This window comes from Manis pentadactyla, chromosome 14, assembly GCF_030020395.1.
Source record: "Manis pentadactyla isolate mManPen7 chromosome 14, mManPen7.hap1, whole genome shotgun sequence".
Lineage (NCBI taxonomy): Eukaryota > Metazoa > Chordata > Mammalia > Pholidota > Manidae > Manis > Manis pentadactyla.
The window spans coordinates 84848273-84872318 of record NC_080032.1 but is presented as its reverse complement, the minus strand read 5'-3'; the positions used below and the strand labels follow the sequence as shown (position 1 = coordinate 84872318).

General features: G+C 41.0%; 1 protein-coding gene across 11 annotated transcripts in view; it reads right to left on the bottom strand.

Moving 5' to 3' along the window:
• The window catches only part of BICD1 (BICD cargo adaptor 1), a 181875-nt gene that overhangs the window by 14754 nt on the left and 143075 nt on the right, over positions 1-24046 (bottom strand). For 2 of the 11 annotated variants that reach the window (XM_036889209.2, XM_036889216.2), the window contains exon 7: positions 22752-22959. In XM_036889209.2, the coding sequence (XP_036745104.1) occupies positions 22752-22959 (208 nt within the window). Of the gene's footprint in view, positions 1-1595; positions 1682-7096; positions 7502-18755; positions 21347-21475; positions 21670-22641; positions 22960-24046 lie in introns of those variants that run through there. The other 9 variants (XM_057492574.1, XM_036889204.2, XM_036889205.2 and 6 more) reach the window with 9 other exon arrangements.

Below are 24046 nucleotides of genomic sequence, written 5' to 3'. Positions count from 1 at the left end.
GCACAGGCAACGTTCCAAGACGATACAACTAGTAGGCATTAGAGGTGGGATTCAAAGCAGATGATTGGACCCCAGAGCTCATGGTGGGAGGGGTGCTTTGTGGAGAATGGACTTTGGGTTAAGAGCCCACGTTCTCCACCACTACACACACAGGTTCCAACGGAGATGGATCTCAATGTTTATAATTATATTCAGTAATTACATCATTGAAATTACTGCCCAGTTGGCTACTGTTATAAAGCGGCATTCCTATGTGAGCAGAGAACTTCCCTGAAGTCAAAAAGCCCTGCTGCTGGAAGTGGCAGACTGAGACACCAATCGGGAGGCACTGGGCCGGGGCCTCTGCAGTCATGTCCTTTTCCGGCTAATTTGACGACCCGCTTAAACAGCTGTCAGCAGAGCCGCCTCAGAGACCAAGTCACACCCAGGCTCTGCTGTGTTTCCGGGGGGCACTCGTGGCTGCCCAGCACCTCTACTGGCTCTTTCCCATGACCACATGCAGGCTGTTTTGACATCTATCTACTCCTCAGACATATATGGAAACCCTTTGGGACCTGCTTCTACTCAAAAGAAGCCTTGGCCTGGTAGAGGAGCAACAGATACATTAAAATGAGGAGAGAAGAATAAGCAGACTGTAAAAGCCACACCAGACTATAAAAACTTGGCTATGAAACAGACCACACAAACCATCAGAGGCCACATAGCTGGAGATGAAGCATTACACAAAGATTATGAGGTCCTAATGGGGTGCTCTGATGCTGTGTGGAAGTTTACCCAGGATGGGGGTGAATGCACGTAGATTTGTAAAGCTTTTATCGGAATAGAATTCGTCAGCAGACTCCTATTTAGTGTCCTGGGAGTACGTAAAGCTGCCTTTCAAAGTCTTCAGTTGTGCTCACCTAAAGTGTGTTATCACCACTAATATTCTCTTTGAATGCGAATGACAAGTTTTTCTCTACCTCTCAAATTCAGTTTTCATGAGGATACTGAGTGGACAGAAAACACTCTGATAAAGCTGTCTTGGAATGGACCTCGGGTAATGCTTTCTATCCTTCCTGTTTGCCTGAGAAATATATTGTAAGGACACAAGATAAACATCCTAACTATTCCAAATATATTTTTTTAGGGACTGCATTTATGTGTCTTTAGAAGGTAACCTGGGCCAGACTTTTCAGAAGCCTGTGACACAGGAGTTCTCCTTCTGGGAATCCGTCAAGACTCCTGCTTGGGGAGGTAACTCCAATTGCAGACATTTCGCTCTGGCTACAAGTGTGTGCTGACTCACCACTGCCACCATCCGCCCAGGTTTTATATCTTGGAAGGTACTGGAAAACTGGACGAATCCCACTATTAAGTCCCCTAAGGCAGCGGGAGCAGCCTTTGGTCCACCCACTAGAGGCCAGTGAAATCAACTGTAGCTCTCTGGTATTCCCACCAGGCACATATGAACTTCATATATACAGGTGTGTAGTGGAGCCTACACTTGAAATAAAATGTAGCAAATGTAATTATAGGCAGTTGGCAGGAAAGGAGAGTTTGGGGTCTATGGGTCTGACATGCAGCTGAGTGGAAAGAGAACAGACATCTGAATTTACCTGACAGTCGGGCAGTCTTGCCTCCCGGCTAGTTGTGAGCACTGTGGCGGTACGGAGGCAGCAGGCTGCTGACAATCTACAAGAAACTGATAAATTAGACATGTACACAAAGAGACGGCAGAGCAACGTGTTAGTAACAGTAACTAAAGCGGTTGCCTGAGAGATTTAGTGAGGAATGTACATTCACACAGAAACATCTGGATTAAAGTTTTTTCCCTGAATGCCAATAGAAAAGCCTTTTTTTCTTAAATACAGTATTAAAAAATTAGTGACACAAAATGAGTAGTGAGAGTTCTCAAGTACATTAGGACACATGTGGCCATTCATATTAGGTATGCTTTGTGAAATGAAAGGGGTGGGTTGGGAGACTGAGAGAAATCTCTTCCAGCCCCGAGATGCCATAGGTCCACATGATCTCACGCGTTCTGTGCAGAATCTCATCTGGTAGACTCGCTCTAAGGAATGAGTCCTCACCTCATTGCTTCTGAGGGCATAAAAGATGACAATTATGGGACTTGAGGAGGAGGCCCTGCCGCACCCCAGCAGCCGCTGCTGTCATATGGGCCACCTGAACTGATCTCAACCATTCAACTATCAAGTCACTGAACTCCTATTATAAGTCTGAAACTATCTGAGGTGCTGGGGACAAAGGGAAGACAGAGAAGATGTGGTTCCTGGTTAAGTGAGGAAGACAAGCAAGCATATTCATTCAGCAAGAAATTACAAAAAAGTGTTGCGATGCTGGCGACGGTGACGGTGACAGTGAGGGTGGCGGTGGTGAGGGTGAGGGTGATGGTAATGACGATGGCACCTAGAGCTTTTTTCATTGCTCACCAGGCACCAGGCACTGTGTAGTCACTTACTAGGAATGCTCTCCTTGAACCCTGCTTCCTTAATCCCAATTTATAGATGAGAAAAGGGGGACTTAGGTTAAGTAACTTGTGGAAGTTCGCTAACCAGTAGAGCTGCCCTGGAATCCGGGATCGTATGACCCAAAGGCTGAGCTGAACTTACAGACTCATCACTGCATTTCTTTCCATGACAGAGAAGGGCAGGGACCTCCCCACAGGAACACCCATCAGTCTGAGTGGTCAGGGAATGCTTCCTGGAAGATGTGACATCTAGGCTGACACCTTAAAAAATGAGTTAGCCCAAGAGCCTCTTAACAACAATAAACTAACTGCTTATGGTCTCTACTAACAGCAATAAAATATTTCATCACAAAAGTTATGTGTCTACTTGAAATGTTGAAAACTGAATTAGTTAACACTACATTTCTAGGGTTACAGGCCTGAGAAGTGTCATAGCAGGCTCAGGAGATTGTCAGTGCCTCCAAAGGAGAGATGAGTGAGGGGGATCACAGCTTAGAGCACACCTGCAGGTCTGTCTTGGAATACACACGAGCACAGTGTATGACATTCCACCCTAAACCAACGCCAAGGACAAAGGAAAGTGGAAAGGGGAAGAGAAGAAGGGAGGATATTATCTGCTGAATCCACGTGATGCAATTTCTCCTAGGACCTTTATATTAGTTTCCTGTTTTAAGTCTTAGCAACAGTAACTCTGGAGTTATTTTCACTATTCCTACCATGAGAAAAGTTAGTATTTTTGACCTATGGGGGCTATGTAAAAACCCCAGATATCCAAGGCTATTTCTTTTCTCTTTAACATTTTTCAGGGTCTCTCCCACCAGAAACAAATACAGAGCTTTCATCAGAACAGGTGCTCCGCAAATACTCACTGACCAAACTGATACACAGTCACCGTAGAGTGACTTGCCCAGGGTGACACGGTCAGGGTGGCAGAGCAAGGATTTCAATTTAGACTTTTCTGATGCTAAGTCCTGTTTTCTACTCACTGCTCTGGTTGTCTCTCACAATGACAGCAGCTACCTTTAGAAAATATAAGATCATAAAGTCAAAGAAACATAAGAACTTAACCAGACAGTTGACATAGTCATTTGGAGGCAACCAATTATCTCGTAACCCAAAGCAAGACAAAGGGTGCCAGGTACGTGGAGGATCACGCAGTTCCTCTCAAGAGGTGGGTGGGATTAATGAATTTAACTAGGAGGGAAAGTCTTGTCAAATGGTTTTTCTCTCACACTTCTACTTTAAATTTTTCAATGCAATTTAGAAAACGAACGGATTTTCTACATGTCAGCACCTTTAGGGAGTCCATGAACCAACTGGTGGCTGTTGGGGCGGGAGGGGGGCCCCCTAGGGAAGAGGCAGGGAACGCCTGTGTGTTTTTGGCACCGCCTGGCTCAGATGGCGGGGGTGGGAGTTGGCGGGGACCGTGCGCATGAGCGTTCATGTCTGGACGCCACCCTCAGCCGGGATGGGCCGGTGGGGCCGCATGGACAGCTTCCTTGGTGCCCGGATGCTCCGTGTGGGTCAAGCAACAGCTCCTTCAGAATGGGGTGCACCCCAGGCTCTGGACTTCCTGCCTGGAGAACATGCACCCCTGCCACTCCACGAGATCTTATTTTGCATGCCACACCTCCGCCCTCCGGACCATCCACTCTGCTGGCTGCTACACACTCTTCCATGGAAACTCTCTCTGTGCCTGAGTTTTCCTCAGGCCAAATCATCTGTGTTCTTCCCCAGAAGACAAAATTTCAACTTCCCTCACTACCCTCCTTGCGCTCTGGCCATGTTCCAGTTTGCGCACTCCCTCTTAAAAATGAAGTGTTCAGGAAGGCAACCATGTGTGATGAGCTGTGACCGGTGGAGAGGAGTGGCAGAGAGCTGTTCATCTCACACATCCTGACGCTGTTAAAAGCAGATGCCCACATGGCATTTTTTGGGCAGCCACATCACACTGCTATTTCACACGTGCTTATGTTGTTTACACATGGAGCTGCCCGGTCCTGCTCCCTCCGTCCTGTGCCTGTGGTGTCTGCGACTCCAGCGCACTCTTTTATATCCTTTTAACATGATGTTTATCTTTGATAACTTTCACCTCTTCCCACCTGCTGCACGCGCTAGGCCTTATTCTGTCATCTAGCATATTAACTTCCTCTCCCTTTTACTTCTCTCACATCAGCAAATGGGATAATCATGACCTTGATATCTTCACCTTTATCTAAGATTAGCAACTAATAATAGGGCCAGGCTAGGGAGAGACTATATTTAGATTGACTCATAAATATTAATCTATGAATGTGGACCCTGTGAACATGTCCTTCAACCAGTTATGAACACAATTATCACCTAGAATCTCTCTGTGTAAAAATTAGTATAAAATACCTGGTTAGTTGTTTGCCAAAATTCAGGTATGTTATGTTACCACTCTCCATGGTCTTATGGGACAGAGAATGAGGGTACGTCTAGGACAAGTCGTTCTTGATGAACTTATACTGGACTTTAGTGATTCCTCCTCCGTACTGAGCACATGACGCCGATCCATTTCCAGCCTAGGAACAGCCTCCTGGTAGCGGGTCTACAAGCAAGAGACACTTCGGTCTTTTCCACTGTATAAACACTGTATTTCCACGTTGCCTTCTCTGACACCCCTAGGAATTCCCCTTCTCACTTCCACATTCTATTTCTCCCAGGGCACCTCTTCCTCTTTCTCAAGGCCACAATGTTTTGACATCTTTCCTTCAACAAGAAAAGTGAGATGGGAAGAGATTTGTGTTTTCCTTTTTTCCTTTCTTGTTTTGAAAATGGCAACTCATATAATCAAAAATTGGCAGGAAAATGGAAATTCATGATAAAAAGGGCAAACATGCCTCTTCGTGAGACACTTACTATCTTTGTTACCTTTGGAATATTGTATCTGAGACTGTTAAAAAAATAGATTGAATAATTAAATGTACCCACTTGAACAACTGTTGTCATAGAATATGGCACTGCTATTATTTTCAAACAGATATCACTTTGGAACAAAAATCTTACTTGGAATAAACAGTCAATATTGATGAAGGATCTTTCAATAAGGACAGATGATAAACAGTTAGTAGAAAAGCTAGAATGTTTAATTATAAAAGTTATTAAGTAAGAAGTTAACAGTTATGGATTGTCTTAAAGTAACTCCCTCGTTAATAAGCAAAGCATAGTGATATCTTCTGTGTCCTCATGGGAGGGAAAGGAGAGCTCTTCTTTCTGCAGACCTTTTGCTGTATCTTTTCAAATTATTCACTAATTGAGACTTGCAACGACAGAAAAGGAAGAGCACATGGAAGGACTGCAGAAGGAAGAGGAAAGGATGAGAAATAATCGCAATGTTACATTCACTAAGTGCTTATATATGCAGACACTAGACTAAGCATGTTGCATGTAATAGCTCTTTAATCCTTACAAAAATTCAGAGATAGGTTTTATTTCTATTTGAGAAATGACAAACTAAAGCCTTGGGAGGTTTAGGGGTTTATGCATGGCCATGTTTTGTATGATTTTTAGAGTGAACAAAAGCCTTTTTCAGTGCTCAGAAACTCAATTGAGTTTGGTTGTCCTGATCCCCACTTACAGAGCAGAACACAGGGGATGAGAAGGGGTAAGTGCTTTTCTTAGGGCCTAGGCGGGGACAGAGGGAGAACTTGAGCCCAGGTTTCTGACTCTGTTCAGTGATATGCTCTTTTCTTGAGTCTTTTCAGTGAAATGGTCCATGGAGTTTGTTATAAACTGACTTGTGTTCCCCCAAATTTATATGCTGACACCTTAAACCAGTGCCTTGGAATATGACTATATTTGGAGATAGGATCTTTAAAGAGGTAATTAAGTGAAAATGACACTGTCAGGATGGCTAGCGCACTCTGGCTGCTGTCCTTATAAACAGAGGAGATGAGGAGATTGAGGACCCAGAGAGACCAGAGGATGTGCTCACACAGGAAAAGGCCATGTGAGGGTCACTGAGCAGGCGGCCGTCTGCGAGCCCCGGGCAGAGGCCTCCACAGCAGCCAAAACTGCCCAACCTTGATCTTGGACTTCTAGCCGCTGAGAAAATGAAGGTTTGTTGTGAAAGCTCCCCAGTGTCTGGTCTTGGTTCAGCAGCCTGGGCAGACGAGCACCAGCCAGCGTGTGGACGTGCCCACAAGTGAAGGCAGCGATGGCTGTCTCACTTTGCCAACAGCACCTCTTATGTCTAAACAAGCCAAGAATAGCTAAAGTTCTCTTCATTCTTCTAAACTCTGAACTAGCCCAAGAGTTGAAACAAATATATTTTAATCTGAGGAAACTCAAAGGAAAAAGCCAGAAGCACAAATGTTGAATGAAAAGCTGCACTTGAATCTCAGCAGCATTTCTTCTCGGCAAAACAGCACGATAGAGAGAAGAGAAAGCGGCTGCATCAGCGGTATTGGGAAAAACTAAAGTGATGATAGAATATGATGTTTAATTAATCTGCAGAAAATATAAATATCCATGTACTGTGCACTGAGGTGGAGACAGAACATTTCCTAATTATAAAAAGAGCCTCCAAACCCAGGACTTCCGAATATGTGTGGGTAAGAGCATGCAGGAGCTCGCCATGATTAGTTATATCTGCACACGCTCAAGTGAACGCTTCACACAACAATCCACATGAAAGGAAAATGCGTACATCACAATAGTTTTTCTCCATTTTCCAATAATGCTTCTGCACAATTCCCCATGGTCTCTTTGCCTTCCTCTTCATGCTCTATTCTCTCTCCTCTGCGCCCCTGAACTGCCCTCCATTTCAGCAGGAGGTTTAGGGGCAGGCAGAGAGACCTGTGTGTTTATACCCCTGCCCCACCAACCAGGGGCTGAGGGACACCGAAGACGTGACTTGAACGTGCTGAGCCCCAGTTTTCCTGCGGAGTGAGCACATTAAATACCAGTCTTGCAGATCCAATGAAGGGTGTTCAAGAAGCCCACTGGCAGGAGCTGGTCATCGACTAGCCATGAGGGACCCAGGGGAAGAGCACACCTGGAAGTTTTCAGCTTCAAGACACAAAAGCAAACGCCATTAACAACAATGAAATCGAAAGGGCCAAGATGGGCCATGTGATGAAAGCACTCCGACAGCCCTCTGCTCCTATTACTACATTCATCTGAAATGCTCTGCTTTTCTCTTGGACTACTCAGAACTAACAAGCTTCAGTCTTTACTCTGGACCACCCTCAAAGGAAGGGCCTGCTTCCTCTGAACTCCTGAGTGCTTACCTCCTTAGCATTTCTTGTATACAGTTTTGACCATTGCTGTCCTTCCTGGACATCTCATCTCCCAGTCACGCTATGTGGGTGACAGCAGAGAGGATCTGCTGAATCCTTTGAATTCTCAATAATTCTTAAAATCTTCTTTGCATCCCCACAATAGTTTGCCTGGGGAATTTGCATGTGATGCAAAATTCTCGCTAAGATGCTGACTTTACCTTCCCTAATGTATTCTTGGATTTGTTTCTTTATTAATGCCATTGTCTGACGGATCCACTTAAAGAAGAGTTTACAGTTTATAGACATTCCTGCCATTGTAATATCTTTCTACCAAAAGTTATAAAGCGGAAATGTTATCTGATAAAGATCTTAAAGCTAATTTAGTGTTATCAGGTGATTATTCTTTGATAATTGTAAGACTCTGATGTATAAATCTTGAAAATAATTTTTAAATTGCCATTATTTAAAGTATGCCAAATAACATCAATACTAAGTTATTCCTCACTAAATCGACAAAATGATTAATAGTGTGTTAGTGAATTAACAGAAAAATTAATGGAAAGAAGCACTGAAATACATTCCCCTAGTAGTTCACAACTTAAATAGTCCTATGGACACCTATATACATAAACTGAAAAAAAGACATTTAGCGTAGAGAATTTAGAAAAAAACTGGAGGATTTAAGGTAGAACATTATATAAAGAAAAATAATGACAGCATGAGAAACATTTACATAAATATAAGTAGTAGTTAGGAAAGTTGAAATATTTTTAAAAATCTAATGATGAAGTTAATGGTACATTGACACTAATACAAATGGATAGCTATGAACAACTAGCATTTTATAATCAGACACATAGACTTGGCTATCTCATCCCATTTTGCCAAGCATATCGCATACTCTGTTAATACATTAGTTTCTCTCAAAGTACCCACAGATAAGACAATAGCATAATTTCTGACTACTTAGGGGTATAATCTGCTAATTTATGTCACCAGACACTTCAGCCTTATCTTTCCAGCAGTGGTTAACATGGTAAATCTCATTACATGTTTGTACCCTTGATAGTCAGAAACGATCACTATTCATTAAAATTTTCCACAGAATAAAGACAGAATTGTTGAAATACATAAAAAAAAAATTCAGTCTAAACAATGCAAAAATATGACCTGACGACAAATCTTACAAATACACCTCACTCTGCCTTCATACAGAATCACAACTGCATATCACTTATCATATTTTGGTGACGAATATTAAAAAGTGTCTTCAACAATGTAGAGGCAGAGCATGACTTGCTAAGGAGAGGGAGCATTTTTTAGGCTTTTCAGTGGTTATAGATTTGACCAAAAAACCGGTCACCCAGCTTTCCATTTGCTGTCCTGATGAGTATCATACATCTAGCTGATAAAACAAAGCAATATTCATAATCCACTTTTATTTCAAACCTTGCAAAAGAGAAATATTAACATGCCCTGCAGTATAGTCAACATTTTGCCTCTAAACAACTTACAAACTATGTGAGTACGTGTGTGATCAACAGCCTATGGTAGGAAAGACATTAAGATAAAGGAGGAGAGGGTAATTTAATACAGTGGCACCAAGAGGTAAAAGTACATTTTGCTGCCAGATTCTTAAACCAATTAAGCACCTTTTAGAAAAGAGCCTTTTGTTCAGAAGTGACCTTCCCAAGAACATTATCAGCTGGCGCAGAGTTAACTCAAGGGGGTACGGTGATCTGTTCTTATTAAGCAAAGTCAATTAATAGCATATTATTGATAATGCATGTCAGATGAAGACCAGCTATACCTCTGAATGTCAGAATTCATCAAAAAAGAAACAGAAGAGAAATAAGTTAAACAAACTATAACCAAAAGCTACTAAAAAGGTCATTATAAAATACACCCCAAACAAGAAAAATATATAAGACACCACTCAGTAAGATGTGTTTGATCTTCTTATTTAGTGTTTTTTCATTATTTTTTGGCATTAAAAATAATCAACACTAGAAAATATTCTGAGAGGTTCAGGGCATACTTTTCCATAAAGCGATGGATCTGAAAATTATAAGCTTTCACCAATGTCAGCTTTTCTTGGCTTTTATTTTTTTAGGTAAAAAAGTAATACTTAACAACATGCAATCCACATTTCTGGAGAAAACAACTCAGAAACCCCGAAACTAAACGAAATGTTGCAAAATGTGCTATGTTCTTAGAAGCAAATTAAACCATAAGTATAACTCAGCGAAAGGAAAATAGTATGTTTAAATATTAGATATTTTTAAAATCCAAGTTTCCAGAAGGTGCTTATTCATTTTTCAAAGAAAAGAATAAGGATTTACAATGACAAGTTTCCTAATGTAAAACTATTTGATTTGTAGGAATTTAGCTGAAGCAAAGCTATTCAGGAATAAATCTATTAAAGAAAACAAGGTTCACCTACAGGCTTATAGCCAACTTACCTCTTTTTGCTTTTGATGTCAAGTAGTGCATAAAAAGAGAAAAAAATTTAGGTTGAACTGATACTATGGTCATGACACAATGGCTTATTCCATAAATACCTATGCAGAGTAAACGACTATACTATACTTGTCTTTTTTTTAAGGATCCTATGAATAGAGGTAGAGCCGGGACTGCCTGGAAAGCCAGAAACAGACAGGGAAGATGTACTGGGCAGCAACCTCACTGGGAGGCCTGTGCCAGAGACACAGACCATGTGACCAGAGCAAATGGGCCCCCTTCCTACTCTGCCTTTCCTAGTTTCAGACCTTATGATCTACACTGATCATGGAATGATTTTCTGTTTTAAGTGAGACATACTCTTAAATGCAGTGAAGAAATGGGAGGCAAGGCTCAGTTTAGAGCAAACAGTGGGCTAGATGAACAGCACCAGAGCAGCAATCAAGTCCTTAACGTGAGGACAGTGTATCTTCAACCAACAAAAGTATACCAATTTTGCATTCACTAACAAGTTCATTTGTTTGACCTGACAGTTCTGCTCTAAAACCAGTACCCTGTGAAAAAAGTACATATTTTCATATAAATCTTTAAATGCAAATATTTGAAATTATAGAAGTCATTTCTTCTAAATAATTATTGTAAGCATAACAATCAAATCTACTCCATCTCTCAAGCACACTCACCAACTAATGCAATTACATGAGCGGCCGGCTCAAGCAGCCCCCGCTCTGGAGGAGACCTGACGTAGGGACCCAACACGCTGAGAGCCCTAAGTAACCCTCCCACTGAAGGAGGAAAGAAGATCTCCAGCGGCCAGTAAGGGGCGAAGCCCAAGCTAACTTGGCTCTTACACATACAGCTAAAAACTTAAGATTTGTGATATGGAGAGTGTATCAATGATTGTTTCTTTTCGACTGAGACATGACAATTAAAGGATAATGAAATTGATGGTTACATGACATCTTTATGACTTTAGGTTTGTTTTAGTAGCAGAAGGGTATAAAGTGAACCATTCTGAGTTGTGCTTGTCCTTTCTCCTCACATACCTTGAAGGTATAAGTGCACTGGGGAAATAGCCAAGAGGCCTGAACAGGCACCAATGAATGACTAAGGAGAGAGAGGGCTGTGGGGAAGTAGTGACGCAGTTGTGCGAGGAGAAAACAAGAGGGTGGCAGGCTGCTTCACTGCTGTGAGAGTGCACTGTGGGCCTTTTCCGGCTGATCAGATGCACAAGTTTAATTACCAGGTCGCTTTATAAGTGCTATGGAACTACATTCTCACTACGTCTTTGAAAACAAAAGAAGAGTTAGTAGCAACTGCAGGCTTTCCATGAGCAGTAGGACCCCCCTTCACTGGCCCCATGTCCACAGCAGAGCCCAGGCAGCTCCTGCAGACCCTGGCCTCCTCGCCCCGAGCTCAGGAGAGCTGCTGACCCCGGGGCCAGCATGGAGAAAGGCGCGTCTTCCAAACTGTTCACGAATGCCCCACAAGGCTGGTTGGCTGTCACGCTGATGGGAACCAGAGCAGCATTTCTGAATTAAATCAGTGGTCCCCCGTCCAGTGTCACAATATATGCATACCTTTAGAACTTGATTCCCATTGATTTTGAGAAGGAATCAGTGTTAGTAGACTGCAAGAATTCACATGAATTCTGGAACATGGCTCTCTCTGCCTTGTACAGACACTTCTTAAATGATCAAAAAGATGTTTTTTCTGTTTACTAGATAATGAGAATCCTCCTTTTCTTTGATGAAAACGACTATATGGTGCTGATATCTTTTAATCATTTACTTACAAGTCTATTTAGAAACACAGATTGTGCACAATGAGCTCCAGGCCCGGTCACGGAGAGGAGAATTTGTATTCATAGAAGCAGAGTCTCAGGGTCGGGACACGTTTCTTCAGTGTTCCTTCACTGCAGCGGCCCATATATCCTTACATTCGTAAAGAGGAGCTTACAGTTGGCTTTACTGGGTACCTAGTATGGCTTTTTCCTCCTTTTTTTAGTATCTTTGTAGATAGAAAATGTCCCCTTGAAAGTTGCAGCTTGGGTATAAAAACCCAGAAAATGCATATAATGAACAATCAGAGGGGTTCAAAATAGAAAGAGGTTTTTGTGTACTTACAGTGGGGGGCAAACGGTGAACTACAATAGACTAGGGCCGGAGGGTTGGCTTAAATCGTGGGAGCACAGCACAGAACGCTGACGGCCGCTTCCCCTGGAGGTCAGTGAGGCAGAGGCCCCGGCTGCCCACCAGACAGACTGCTAAAACTTTTTTCCGCATGGGAGCTTAGAAACAGGAAAGCAAAACGAAGCCAAGAGCAGACAGCTGGACCACCTGACTCCCTGCACAAAGGCTACCGAGGAAACCATGGGGTGGGCGCTGCGGGTGGGTGGAATGGACACTGTCTCCCACGTGAGGGTGGGAAGCACACACAGGATGAAGGCGGTGAGATAACACGTGCGATTTTTTAAAGTCCGTATTGGACGAGTTTTCATTTGGGGGCAGAGGCTTGTCACTTCAGCGAGTTGGAAGCAGGAGCTCCGATGTAGGAACCGACCCCAGAGGTGCCTGGTCAGAAGAAGGCAGTTGCGCCTGGAAGGTCCAGGGCCTCCTGCGTGTCTCAGCCCAGGCGCACCTCTGTGCTTCCCCTCCAGACACCCGGAACCCTCTGCCTTCAGCACCACGTGGGGGGGACTCCAGTGCACAGTGCGGCCCGATCACTTTGGCCCTGAACATGTAACAATTGGAAACACCAGATAAGTATATTTTCTTTCACTTAATGGATATGTGAGGGAAAGATTGTAATTCTTTTTCCCTTGAGGATTTTAATAAGGAGATTCCAATTTCCATAGGGTTAATATAATTTTAATAAAACTCAAAAGACTTTAGAACTACACTGTTGTACTAAGTAGTCCATATGGATTGAAAAATATGATCTAATCTAATATCCACATTCCTTCTGTGTGTGTTGGTTTTCATGTCGGTCCCTTCTGATGTTGCTTATAATGTTCAAGTTTTGAATACAGAATCTTTTAAGAAAATGCAAGTTCTGGACTCTGTACCTGGCAGAGGAGAAAGTAGAAAACATATACAAAAATAAAACAAAATAAAAATGCTGATAGAATGTGGCCATCAGAAGTTCTTTTAATCAAGGCACTATTTACCAAGTGCTTCCATTTGTGCCATGGAATGGTTTTTCTCAGTATTGTCTTTATCTTCTCTTTTACTCTCGGAAAAAGGAAAACACATGGAACCCACCTTAAAAGAGCTTGATATGTTTTCAGTTACTATATGGTATCATAAAATTCTGCCATTAAAAATTGCAAGGATGCAGTGTAAACATTTTCAAGACAATCCCTGCTTAAAATAAATAACATGGACATTTTATAAGCTTGAGTACACCAATTTAAAAAAATTAAGTAGTTTTATTATATCAAGAATATAATATTTTAAATTAAGAATATTTAAGAAATATGGTTTGTTAGAATTAAACAGCAGGAATTAAATTCTTCTACTGATAAGGAGACCTAGTAACAAATAAAGGAGATGTTCAAAGAAGGGTATGCAAACATTTAATATATGTCTATTTAAAAGAGCTTTGCCACTAATTAAACATTTGGTTCAACGTTTCATTTTAAAAGAAAACTTAAATATGTGCCATTGTACATCTTATTTTAAAATTAGATTTCTAATGGGCAGAAATTATATCTAGTTGAAACCACTGGTAAGTAAGACGGCCTCAAAGTCCACTGTCCAGTACAGTAGCTACTAGCCAAATCTGGCAACTGAGCCCATGAGAGACTAGTTCAAATTAGGACGTGCCATAAATGTAAAATACACACTGCATTTCAAAGACTAAGAAGAACAGAATGTAAAATATCTCATTAACATTGCTTCTCTTGATTACATGTTACAATGATATTATTATGGATATATTGTGTTAAACAATAACATTTTATTTAACACAATGTTACTGAAATTAAAACGGTTTCTTTTTACTTTTTCTCATGTGGCACCTAGATTATTAAAATTCATGCCTGTGGCTCACTATATCTTCCTGTTGAATAGCTCTGGTCTAGAAGGTGAAACATTCTTGTAGTTATTTTATTGCTTGGCAAGAAATATTTCTATTGTATACATGAAAACATTTCAAGCTTCCTTCAGAGGTTCAAGCATATCTTCCTTCTCCTCTATGACATCTGGTTAAAAATAAACAAAAAGATGGATATTGATAGGAAACAAAGCCAACACTATTAAATGAAAAAAAATAGCATGCATAACAACATTGGTGGTTGGACCAATGTTATTGTTAGTACATACATAAAATACAGAATTGTGATGAAATATGTAGATATTTTTATATATTTTCTACATGTAGAATATGTTTCTGGAAGGATACACAAGATTGAATGGGCACAGTTGTAGAACAGAGAGAGCTGCTTTCTATTGGTACCCTCTCTGATACCTTTTGAATTTTGACCTATCCTTATCTACTGAAAAATAATAAAATACTATAAAACATATAAAAAGGATTGAGAAAGTAAAAAAAAAAAAAAGCATATATGTTTATATACAACATGTTACTCTTTACTACATGGAGTCATAAAGTTTGCCCTTCAAAGTAAATATTTTTAATATGGAAATGTGTTGATTTTTAGGCGTCCATATATTAAAAACAATCAAAGAATTTTCAAAATGATGTACATGCAGCCTAGATTAAATAATAAGTGGATGACTGACTTGTAAAATTTCCAAATGCAGTTGTTATGTAGACTTTAGTACATCACCTACATTATGCCCCATCTGGAATACACTATTTATGATGCTATACGTCAGAAGAACTACATATATAGAGATGATAAACCACAATAAAGCTGTATATTTTGAGATACTGTAGAAAGTTTGCACTGATTACCAATCATCCAACAAATTGAGGGCCTACTATGTGCCAGGTGCAATGTGAGATCCTGGGGGTTAAAGATCAAGAAGGCAAGGTTCCTGCCCAAATGGAGCTTACGGACGGACCCCTGGAGGAGCCCAGCAGGAAGTCCAACTGTGCCCATGCTGCACAGTGAGGCACAGAGGACGAAGCCACTACTTCACCTCACGGAGACAAGGGATCAGAAAAGTTGTCATAGTTTGTGTGCCTTTATGTACACAATGGTAAAACTGGCTTATAGGATATAGACAGCTTCAACCCTTTGCAAGACAAAACAAGAAAGGGGAAATATGTCTAAATTCCAGGGTATTTTTATATGAAACCAGTTTCTGTATGAACATCAGAACACTCAGCTACCTTGAAGGACATTTGGTATTTAAACAAAGGACAGACTGAGGTCTTTGGGGAAAAAATGAGACTTTTTTCTTTGGTTTTCCATTAGGTTTCAACAGAAGGCTGGTCATTCCTGCTATTTCAAGAATCAAATCCTGTGGAGAAAGAAAGGGCACTGACACAGGGAAACGGAACACACAAAAATGGAAAAGGAAAAAAATAGTTCAGGAGGTCTGTTCAGCTGGGCTTCTGAGCTCTGTCCACGCACAGAACACGGGCGGGTGAAGGAGCGCGGGCACTTGGAGCAGGCTGGGTGCGCACGGGACGTGCTGGCTTTCACGGACAGCTGGACCTCTCCAACTTCAGACACACGTAAATGTTCAGTTCCTCACAATTTTGACCCCAAATTTCCACCACCTCTGGTCTGCACTTCCGTTCTGTATCTTCTTTACCTCAGGTGTTACCCCCCATCTAATCCATTCTCCAGCTTGCTGTCAGGGTGATCTTATAAAATGAAAACCTGGTCCCTATTCTTAAAACTGTTAACTCTGTCAAAGGAATAAACCTACTCTCACTAACTCGGCCGCCTGTTTTCAAGCCTCTGCCTGCCCTTCCAGGGTCACTTCCCAGCACCCCCACGGCCTGCTCCAGTTCGCAGCCCTCAACTCATGGCCCCTGCCCAAGGGGACCACCCTTCCTCGAAGGCTCTTGTCCTTACCCACGCCTGAGCCCCTACCCTCTGCCTATTACCTGATCACCTTTCAGAAGCAAGGCTCACCTCTCTTCTGGGAAGAAGATCCTCACCACCCTGACTCCTCTGTTTATTGCAGAAACATCTAGTAACATGATTTTTTATTCGTCTACAAATAAATTAAAGGCGAGTTAAATCTGTAGGTGGAGGTAAAACCCTTACAGATTAAAGTTTCTTTAAGAACAGTAATGGTTTTTCCTTGAATATCATTGCATTTTGCCAAGAGCAAAGAAGAGTATCTGACACATAGTAGGTACTCAACACATTTTGTTAAATGTTGATGAATGATGAATGAGCAAATGAATTAATGAAAGAAACGTGGTTTGGGTACATGTTTAAAAACATAGGCTTTGCAATATAACAGACAGATGTCTATTTTATTGACTATGGTGTAATGTGAAGGCAATTTTCAATAATGGACATGTTTGTGTCTATTGTTGATTATACATCTCAAGGGGTGATTATGTACCTAAAGTTAAGAAATTTCTGTGACCTGCTTTAAAAAACAGTAAAACCTAAAATACCAGACAATTTTCAGATTTGAAAATCGTACCATTCTCTCACATTGGTTCGGTAATGGTATCAGAGAGAGAGAGCACATGAGGAAGGGAAGGAGAGACGTTAAGGAGGGACAGAGGCACCTGAAAGCATACAGGGGAGCTAAGAATAGAGGAGGAAAAGCTCCCGCATAGAAAACAGTGTGAAGAGCGAATTGCTGAGGCTACTACTTAAAGAACAGGGTTCGCATCTGCTTTTTGAAGTTTGAGATTTCTTGTTTATCCTTTTGCAATATTGTGACTAGTAAGAAATACATATTTGGCCTTCTTTCACAATTCCTGGCTCACAACTCCCAAAACCCTTGGAATTTCCTAAGTGTTCCGAGTGACAAAGGTGTGTCTTCTCATGTTAATAAAGTGACTTTCAACCCACCTAGGGTGGGGCCTGGGTGCCAGGAGAGTCAGTCACGTGATTAGAGCTCTGGCCCTTTCGGTCCCCTCACCTGACCTCTGAGGAGGGAGGGGCTAGCAGCTGAACCAATCACCAATTGCCAATGATTTAGTCAAGGATGCCCATGTCATGAAGCCTCCGTGAAAAACAAAAGGATGGGGCTTGGAGAGCTGCCGGGTTGATGAACATGTAGAGAGAGTCGTAGAGATTCTGGGAGAGGGTTTATCTGGAGGGTGCACGGAGACGCACGTTGTCCTGTGCATCTCTTCCAACTGACTGGTCCTGAGTCACATCCTTTTATAATAAACTGGGAATCTAATTAAGTAAAATGTTTCTCTGAGTTCTGTGAGCTGCTCTAGCAGATTAATTGAACCTGAGGTGGGGGTTTATGGGAACCTCTGATTTTCAGCCAGTTGATCAAAAGCACAAGTTTACACTGTCTTTACACTGGCATCTGAAGTGTGTGTGTGTGTGTGTGTGTGTGTGTGTGTGGCGGGGTGGGGACAAGGTGGTGGGTGGCAGTCGTGTAGGACTGAGCCCTCAACCTTGGGATCTCCAATGTCTTTGGGTAGATAGCCTCAGAACCAAGTTGAACTGTAGGATACCCAGCTTCTTGGTGTGGCGAAGCCTTCACACGCTTTGCAACTGGGTCCACGACCCTAAATCACCTCTCCAGATGATGCGGTCAGTCCTTTACTACAGAAATTACATCTCATACTTATGAATTACATAGATTCCTTTATTCTAGTTGACTGATTTTAATTACTGACTAAGTGGTAAGATTTTATCATATAGGCCTAGGTAAATTTAGGCATCAGGATAAAATGTTGGCTGGAAAATAGCCAATGATTTAATGAAGTTACATTATCTGCTGCCTGATTACAAACCCGCTGGTGATGACAGGGTCCCTTCTGATTTCAGTTCATCAGAGCAGGTATGTGCCAAGACACTGGAGTTTGTGCGCCAGAATAAGGGTGAAGTCAGCAACAAGACAGTCAATAAGCCATGGAAGGAAACTCGAATTTCAGGGGCTAAGGTAGCAGAGACTGAGCCAAAGTCAGAGGCAGGGCCGGAATTTTCCTTCAAAAGGTTGTATGAACGTTGCTGATCATTACTATGAAACATTCTCCTAACTCTGAGAACCACTGCCCCATCCTAGAGGTGATTCTCCAGAAGTTGAGAAATTGTGCCTTGAAGATGGGCTTTTCTGCTGACCATCTCAAAGAAATTAAATCTATTTGAAAATATCCCTTGTATATGGTAAGTGATATTTCATGTTCTATGTTTTAAATTTTTTAATGAGATTTACATCTTTCATAATTCCTCAGAGGAACCAAAACAAAGTAAACTAATTTCATTTCTATTGATCTAATTACCTCAATGATCCTCAATAGAAAACAATCCATATGTCTATTTACTAGGATAATTAAAATCACATACAATACATGTATTAAAAAAATATTTTTTAAGATAGGCTTACCAAAACACATTCTGATAAATTAACAAGGAATTGTCTTTTAAAAACGATGAACATATAATTATCAGCCAGTAAATTTTATAATCAAAAACATATTAAACTCATGAATAAAAAAACTCATACAATCTATTATTTCCCATCGGGTATTTTCCCTTTATCAGTTTAATGAAAACAGTTATATAGTAAAAGTATCACAAACAATTGTTTAGTAAGTCTTACCCAACACAGTTCAGCCTAGGAAAACTACATATATTTGTAATAATCAAGTCAATAATGCAAATATTTTTAGAAGCTACAGTTCGTTTGGTATGTAGATGGTTAGTTAGTCAGTTTCTATGGTAATTCATTTAACAGAACCTTTTAGAAAATATTGCTGGGTTGATCTAAGAATTTATTAAGGACTAACCTGGTTGGTTCCCTGATGTACAACTAAAGATTCCTCAGGTTATAACAATAGCTTTACTTTCTCTCCTCTTTTGTTATTTTAACTGTAGACCATTGGTGAAAAATATAAGATTTATCAAGATGCTAAGTTGTCATGAAAGTGATTTTCTGGCCTAATGATGATTCTGAATTCCAAGTTATTTAAATCTCTAACCTTATATACAGTAATCACTTCTAAGTCCACTGTCATTTTCTGGTTATTCAAAACTAAAGAATTTAAGCAACATAATGGTTCTCTCATTCATGTATGTGCTAACTAGCCTTACAGTTGCAAGATGTGTACAGCGTGCATAAAGTGGTGGAAAGACTCAGAATGTGTGAATATGGGGAAAATGTTTTGTGGGGTTTTTAGTACCTTAATTACACCCTTTTTGTCAGCAGCAAAGTGGAGCAAAAGCATAAAGATGTCCATACTTTTCATCAGTGATTCACTCTTGAGAAAAAATTGAATAGATGAGAATTTGAATGCAGGAGGATTTTCCTACCAGCATTCTATAAAATAACAAATAATGGAAAACTATCTCAGTGGTTAACATGGGAGGAAGTGGTATTATTAATGTGGTAACAACATCTGAAAAAAAATTTATGATACAACCACCTTTAAAAAAGGACTAGGTAGTAGAGAAAACTTATGATATAATGTTCATGGTTGCCACAATGAAATGATGATTTAAAATAGATATTGATATAACAGTGATCAAATAGTCATATACAAAATGAAAATACTTATTATTAATATTTTTTATTAGTTTTCAGTCTAACAAAAATATTGATATGTCACTTTTTACTAATATGGATATGTTACTTTTTAAATTAAATACTTTTTAAAATTGAGATTTAAAAAAATACAGTAGGGTTACTTATTAATCACAGATATTTCCCCCCCCTAAATTCTAGTAGACAGTGCTACTAGATACTGTCAGCACTCTCAAAGGACTTGTGAGTTTTATTCAAGTTAGGCGTTCTGATGAGAGTCATCACCACTTTGGAGATTCACAGATACCTCAAGGTTCCTTCCAAAAGGTGCCAAACAGAGGAAATGAGTTAAGGAAGCGGGTTCAGGAGCAAAGCTGTTGCTTTTTTTTTTTTAGAGGCACATTTTGGCTATTAATGCTCTTCCTATTCCTTACCCCTACCTATTTTCTCAGACATTCTTAGAATGTTGCCCATGTGCTATACATTTCCACACCGCATCTCTTAATCACAATCAGCAGGCTGACTGATGAATCACAGAAGGAAAGTATTAAAGATCCAAAGGTTGAGGTTTCCAAAAAGGAATTAAGGTAAAAATTGGAGTAAATTATAGAAGATCAAAGTAAATTAAAATAAAAGAATTCCGTGGCAAAGGCAGCAAACTAAAAGGCTGTGGTGGGGGCGGGAAGACAACCAACGCGTGGTGTGCAGCAGGCTGGGGAGAAGTAAGGGAGTGAGGGGGCCTGCGGAGCGCCGGAGAGTTTGCCCGCTTAGACGCTCCCACAGGTTGCTGACGTGCAGGAACGCACATGTAGGGCTGCCAGATACTTGGAATCATTCAAGGGAGGCCAGAAATATAGATGTTCATGTGACATCAGAGTTTCTAACTGCTGACAACTAACCTGAGTTCGTTTTAGGGTTTCATTCCCCTGGGATGGCCTCCTGAGAGTCGCCTTTGGGCTTAATTTGTTCCGTGGACTCCCTGTGTGACACCTCTGAGCTAGAGTTAGCACGCAGGGATTTCTCGAAAGGATGAGGTTTATTTTGCCAGAACTCACACTTTCAGTGGAGGCCTTCCATAGGAAAATTTTTTTAAAAAAGAAAAATGCAAAAAACAGTGAAGCTAAAACACACTGTGTGCATGTCGGTAAGCGTGAAGCCGTGAAGTGCTCACCGACTACAAGAACATTACACGAGGGCCTGAGTAATCTCAGCGGGCAAAACTGCAGAGGATTTTACTATTATTTTCTCTATAGTGATGGAGGAGGCAGTCTGAGTCAGCACAAAAGGAGACTGGCCCAAAGGCTTTTTATAGAGATGGCTCCCTTTACCGAAATCACATGAAAAAGCATCAGAACATAAAGGCAAAATGTGACCGAGATGGAATGGCTAGGAGCCACCAAACCGCCAACAGGAGCCAGGGTGTGTCCTGCCTCGCACCTGTTGCTCGTTTCCCTGACCCTATCCCGTTCCTTCCAATCCTCATTTTCCATCCTCGGCTGTTGAAAGAAGTCCCCGGAGATGCCTAAGGAATGGTAAGGCGGGACACAGGAGGTCAAGCGTAAGGCGCGTTGTCACTGTACCTGCAGGAATTTACCCGTCATCAGAGCCAGAGTGCGCGCATGGGCGGGCACGAGTGGCTGGAAGGAAGGGGAGAGGGGTCTGTGCAACTCATTACCTGCATCACATGCACCCAAGGAAAAAATGTTTACCTGGTGGGGCCACGGTTAACCTTTTTTCCTTGCTGAGCCGGTGCTCTTGGATGAATTCACTCATGGAAGGGGGGCCCTTCAGAAGAAATGATTCTGTGGAGGTGGGATCAGGGGGAACTCTTAATAAATTCTGTAGGTAGGATGCCCCTGGAGTCCTGGGACGGCTCTGATCACAAAGGGAAGGTGAAAATTGCCTTGCAGGAGATCCAAGAAAATACATATAGGAAACAAAAAAGTTTTACTTTAATTACCTTTCAAAGCCTCACCAGTGACAACATTATTTATATTGGCATTTAATTTTTTAAACATGTAAATCAAGATTTTTTGCTAATGGTAAGAATTTTTGCGAACAGCAGGATACAATCCTACTTGGAAACCATATTGGATACTGGAAAAGAGATTTATTGTATAGTTAGTTTGAACCGCAAATAGAAACTATTTATATTATCCGATTCTTTACTAAAAGCTCTTAAAATGAAAATGTTACCATTAACTGAAAAAACAGGGTAAGTAATTCAACATCCAGGACTCTGGGAAAAAGTCACAAAATCAAGGCACTCAAATTCTTATAAATGATGTCTTTGAGCAATAGTCCCATACCAAATTAAAAAGCACAAAAACCTGCATTTAAGAAAAAGGTGATACATATTCCATTCCATTTCAGCTAAATAAAGACATCTCCTTTCTGTCAGTCATCAGTTTTGGTCATAGGGACAAAAAATTCCCCTAAGAGAACATACTGCCCCATTAACGAGACACTGGTAAATAGCACCATTACCAGAGGTACAATGACTTTTAAAATCATCACCAATGTAAAACATAGCTTCATTCCTAATATCCACTTTTTATCTACCGATTTTTAGGTTGGAGGTAAGGGAGAGGCATATTTATGCATACAAGAACAGCAAAAGTGTTGACAGACACTTGAATATTGTATTATGGTTAATCAAGAGCTGGAGTGCAGGGGCAGAAAAGAGTAAATCAACACCATTACCAAACAGTTATGAATTGGAAAAAACAACAAAACAAGGCCCATTTATTCCCCCACTCCCAGTTTTTTCTCTTCCTTCCCTTCCTCCACCCTCCACAATAAGACCACATTCATTTTTGCAGTTAACTAAAAATCTGGCCACTGCACCAAACTATGAAGATCGCTGCATGCATACCTTTTCCTCTGAGTGCCACTGCTGACCCGAATGTTGGGTGTCTGTGGGCCCTGACTATGCAGGAGGGAAGTGTCTATGGTGGGCACGATGGCTGATGCCTCCCCACTTACTTTAGGGCTGCCGATCTTGCTCTTCCCAAGTTTGCCTTTGGTGCGCCGTGACTGCTCATGGTCAAACTCTAAGTCCTCCAGCCGCTGAGTCAGGGCGAGTTTTTGCTGGATGGCCATTCGCAACAAAGTGTTTAGAGTCTTCTTCTCGTCCTCTGCGGCTGCTAACTGTCTCTGCATCTCATCCAACTGTGTGACGTATTCGTCACATCTGGAACCAAAACAGTGATATGGTCAGGGGAAATCTTGGTGACGCTGAATTTGGAACTTAAGTTGAGAAGTGATGAGTGTTTCTGGAAGTTTGAGACTTAGAACACTGGTCTTCCCAGAGCCAAATGGAGGTAACCTACTTTGGTAGAAAGTTGGACACAGTAAGTTCAGTAATGGATGGTTCATGTCCACAGTGGAGCACGTATGGGGACATTCTTAATAGGTGACATCTTAAGCCCCAGGGAAAGGGTGGTTGTGGGGCTTATCTACCCATGGGGGCAGAAGAATGGACAGTAAGTCTCAGGTAATGTTACCAGCATCTTACATATATTACAGTAGCTTTTGTTACCATGTAACATTGTGTTTGGAGGAATATGATATGTTTGCTATGAGCTATGCCTGTAGCACGCAAAGGAATAATACTGTGTATAAAGAAAACATTTCCTTCTTTATTTATATTTATAGGTTTTAACTGAGTACAGATTGCAGCTGCCCCTGCTTTCAATATGGCAGATATGCCTGGATTAGACACCAGAATATTTTCAATGGTTTCTCACTCAGATGATAAAGCAATAGGTTTCAAAGAAAACCAATTTTGCATACATATTTTTCAGATACAGCAGGCTCCTGGTGATCTTTTCACCCCATCAGAAGTAAGACCTGCTTTTATTCATTTGGAAGGAAGAATTATTCACACAATTATTCTTTACCCACTAAGATGATAATACCCACTAAGATGATAAAAACAAATCATCTTTACCCACTAAGATGATAATAACAAATAGTTTTTATGCCCCAGCAAACAGTTAAAGGTTTTTTGGAGTTATTACCCAAAATATATCATACAAACTTTGAAATTAAGAAGTCTGCGGCATTTAAAGAAAAAAAATAGACAGTAGTGAAAAGTACTTGACATCCAAGTGGGTTCCATTTTCTTTAACTGTGAATGTCAAGAATCCTCATAGGGATACCATAAGAAAAATAAGGGCTTAGCAAAATACAGTGTGGGTTTCAGGACCCTGGATTTATTTTAATTGGGCAGGTAACAATATTTTAAAAAATACTATGGAGTAAGACTGTTCTACCTG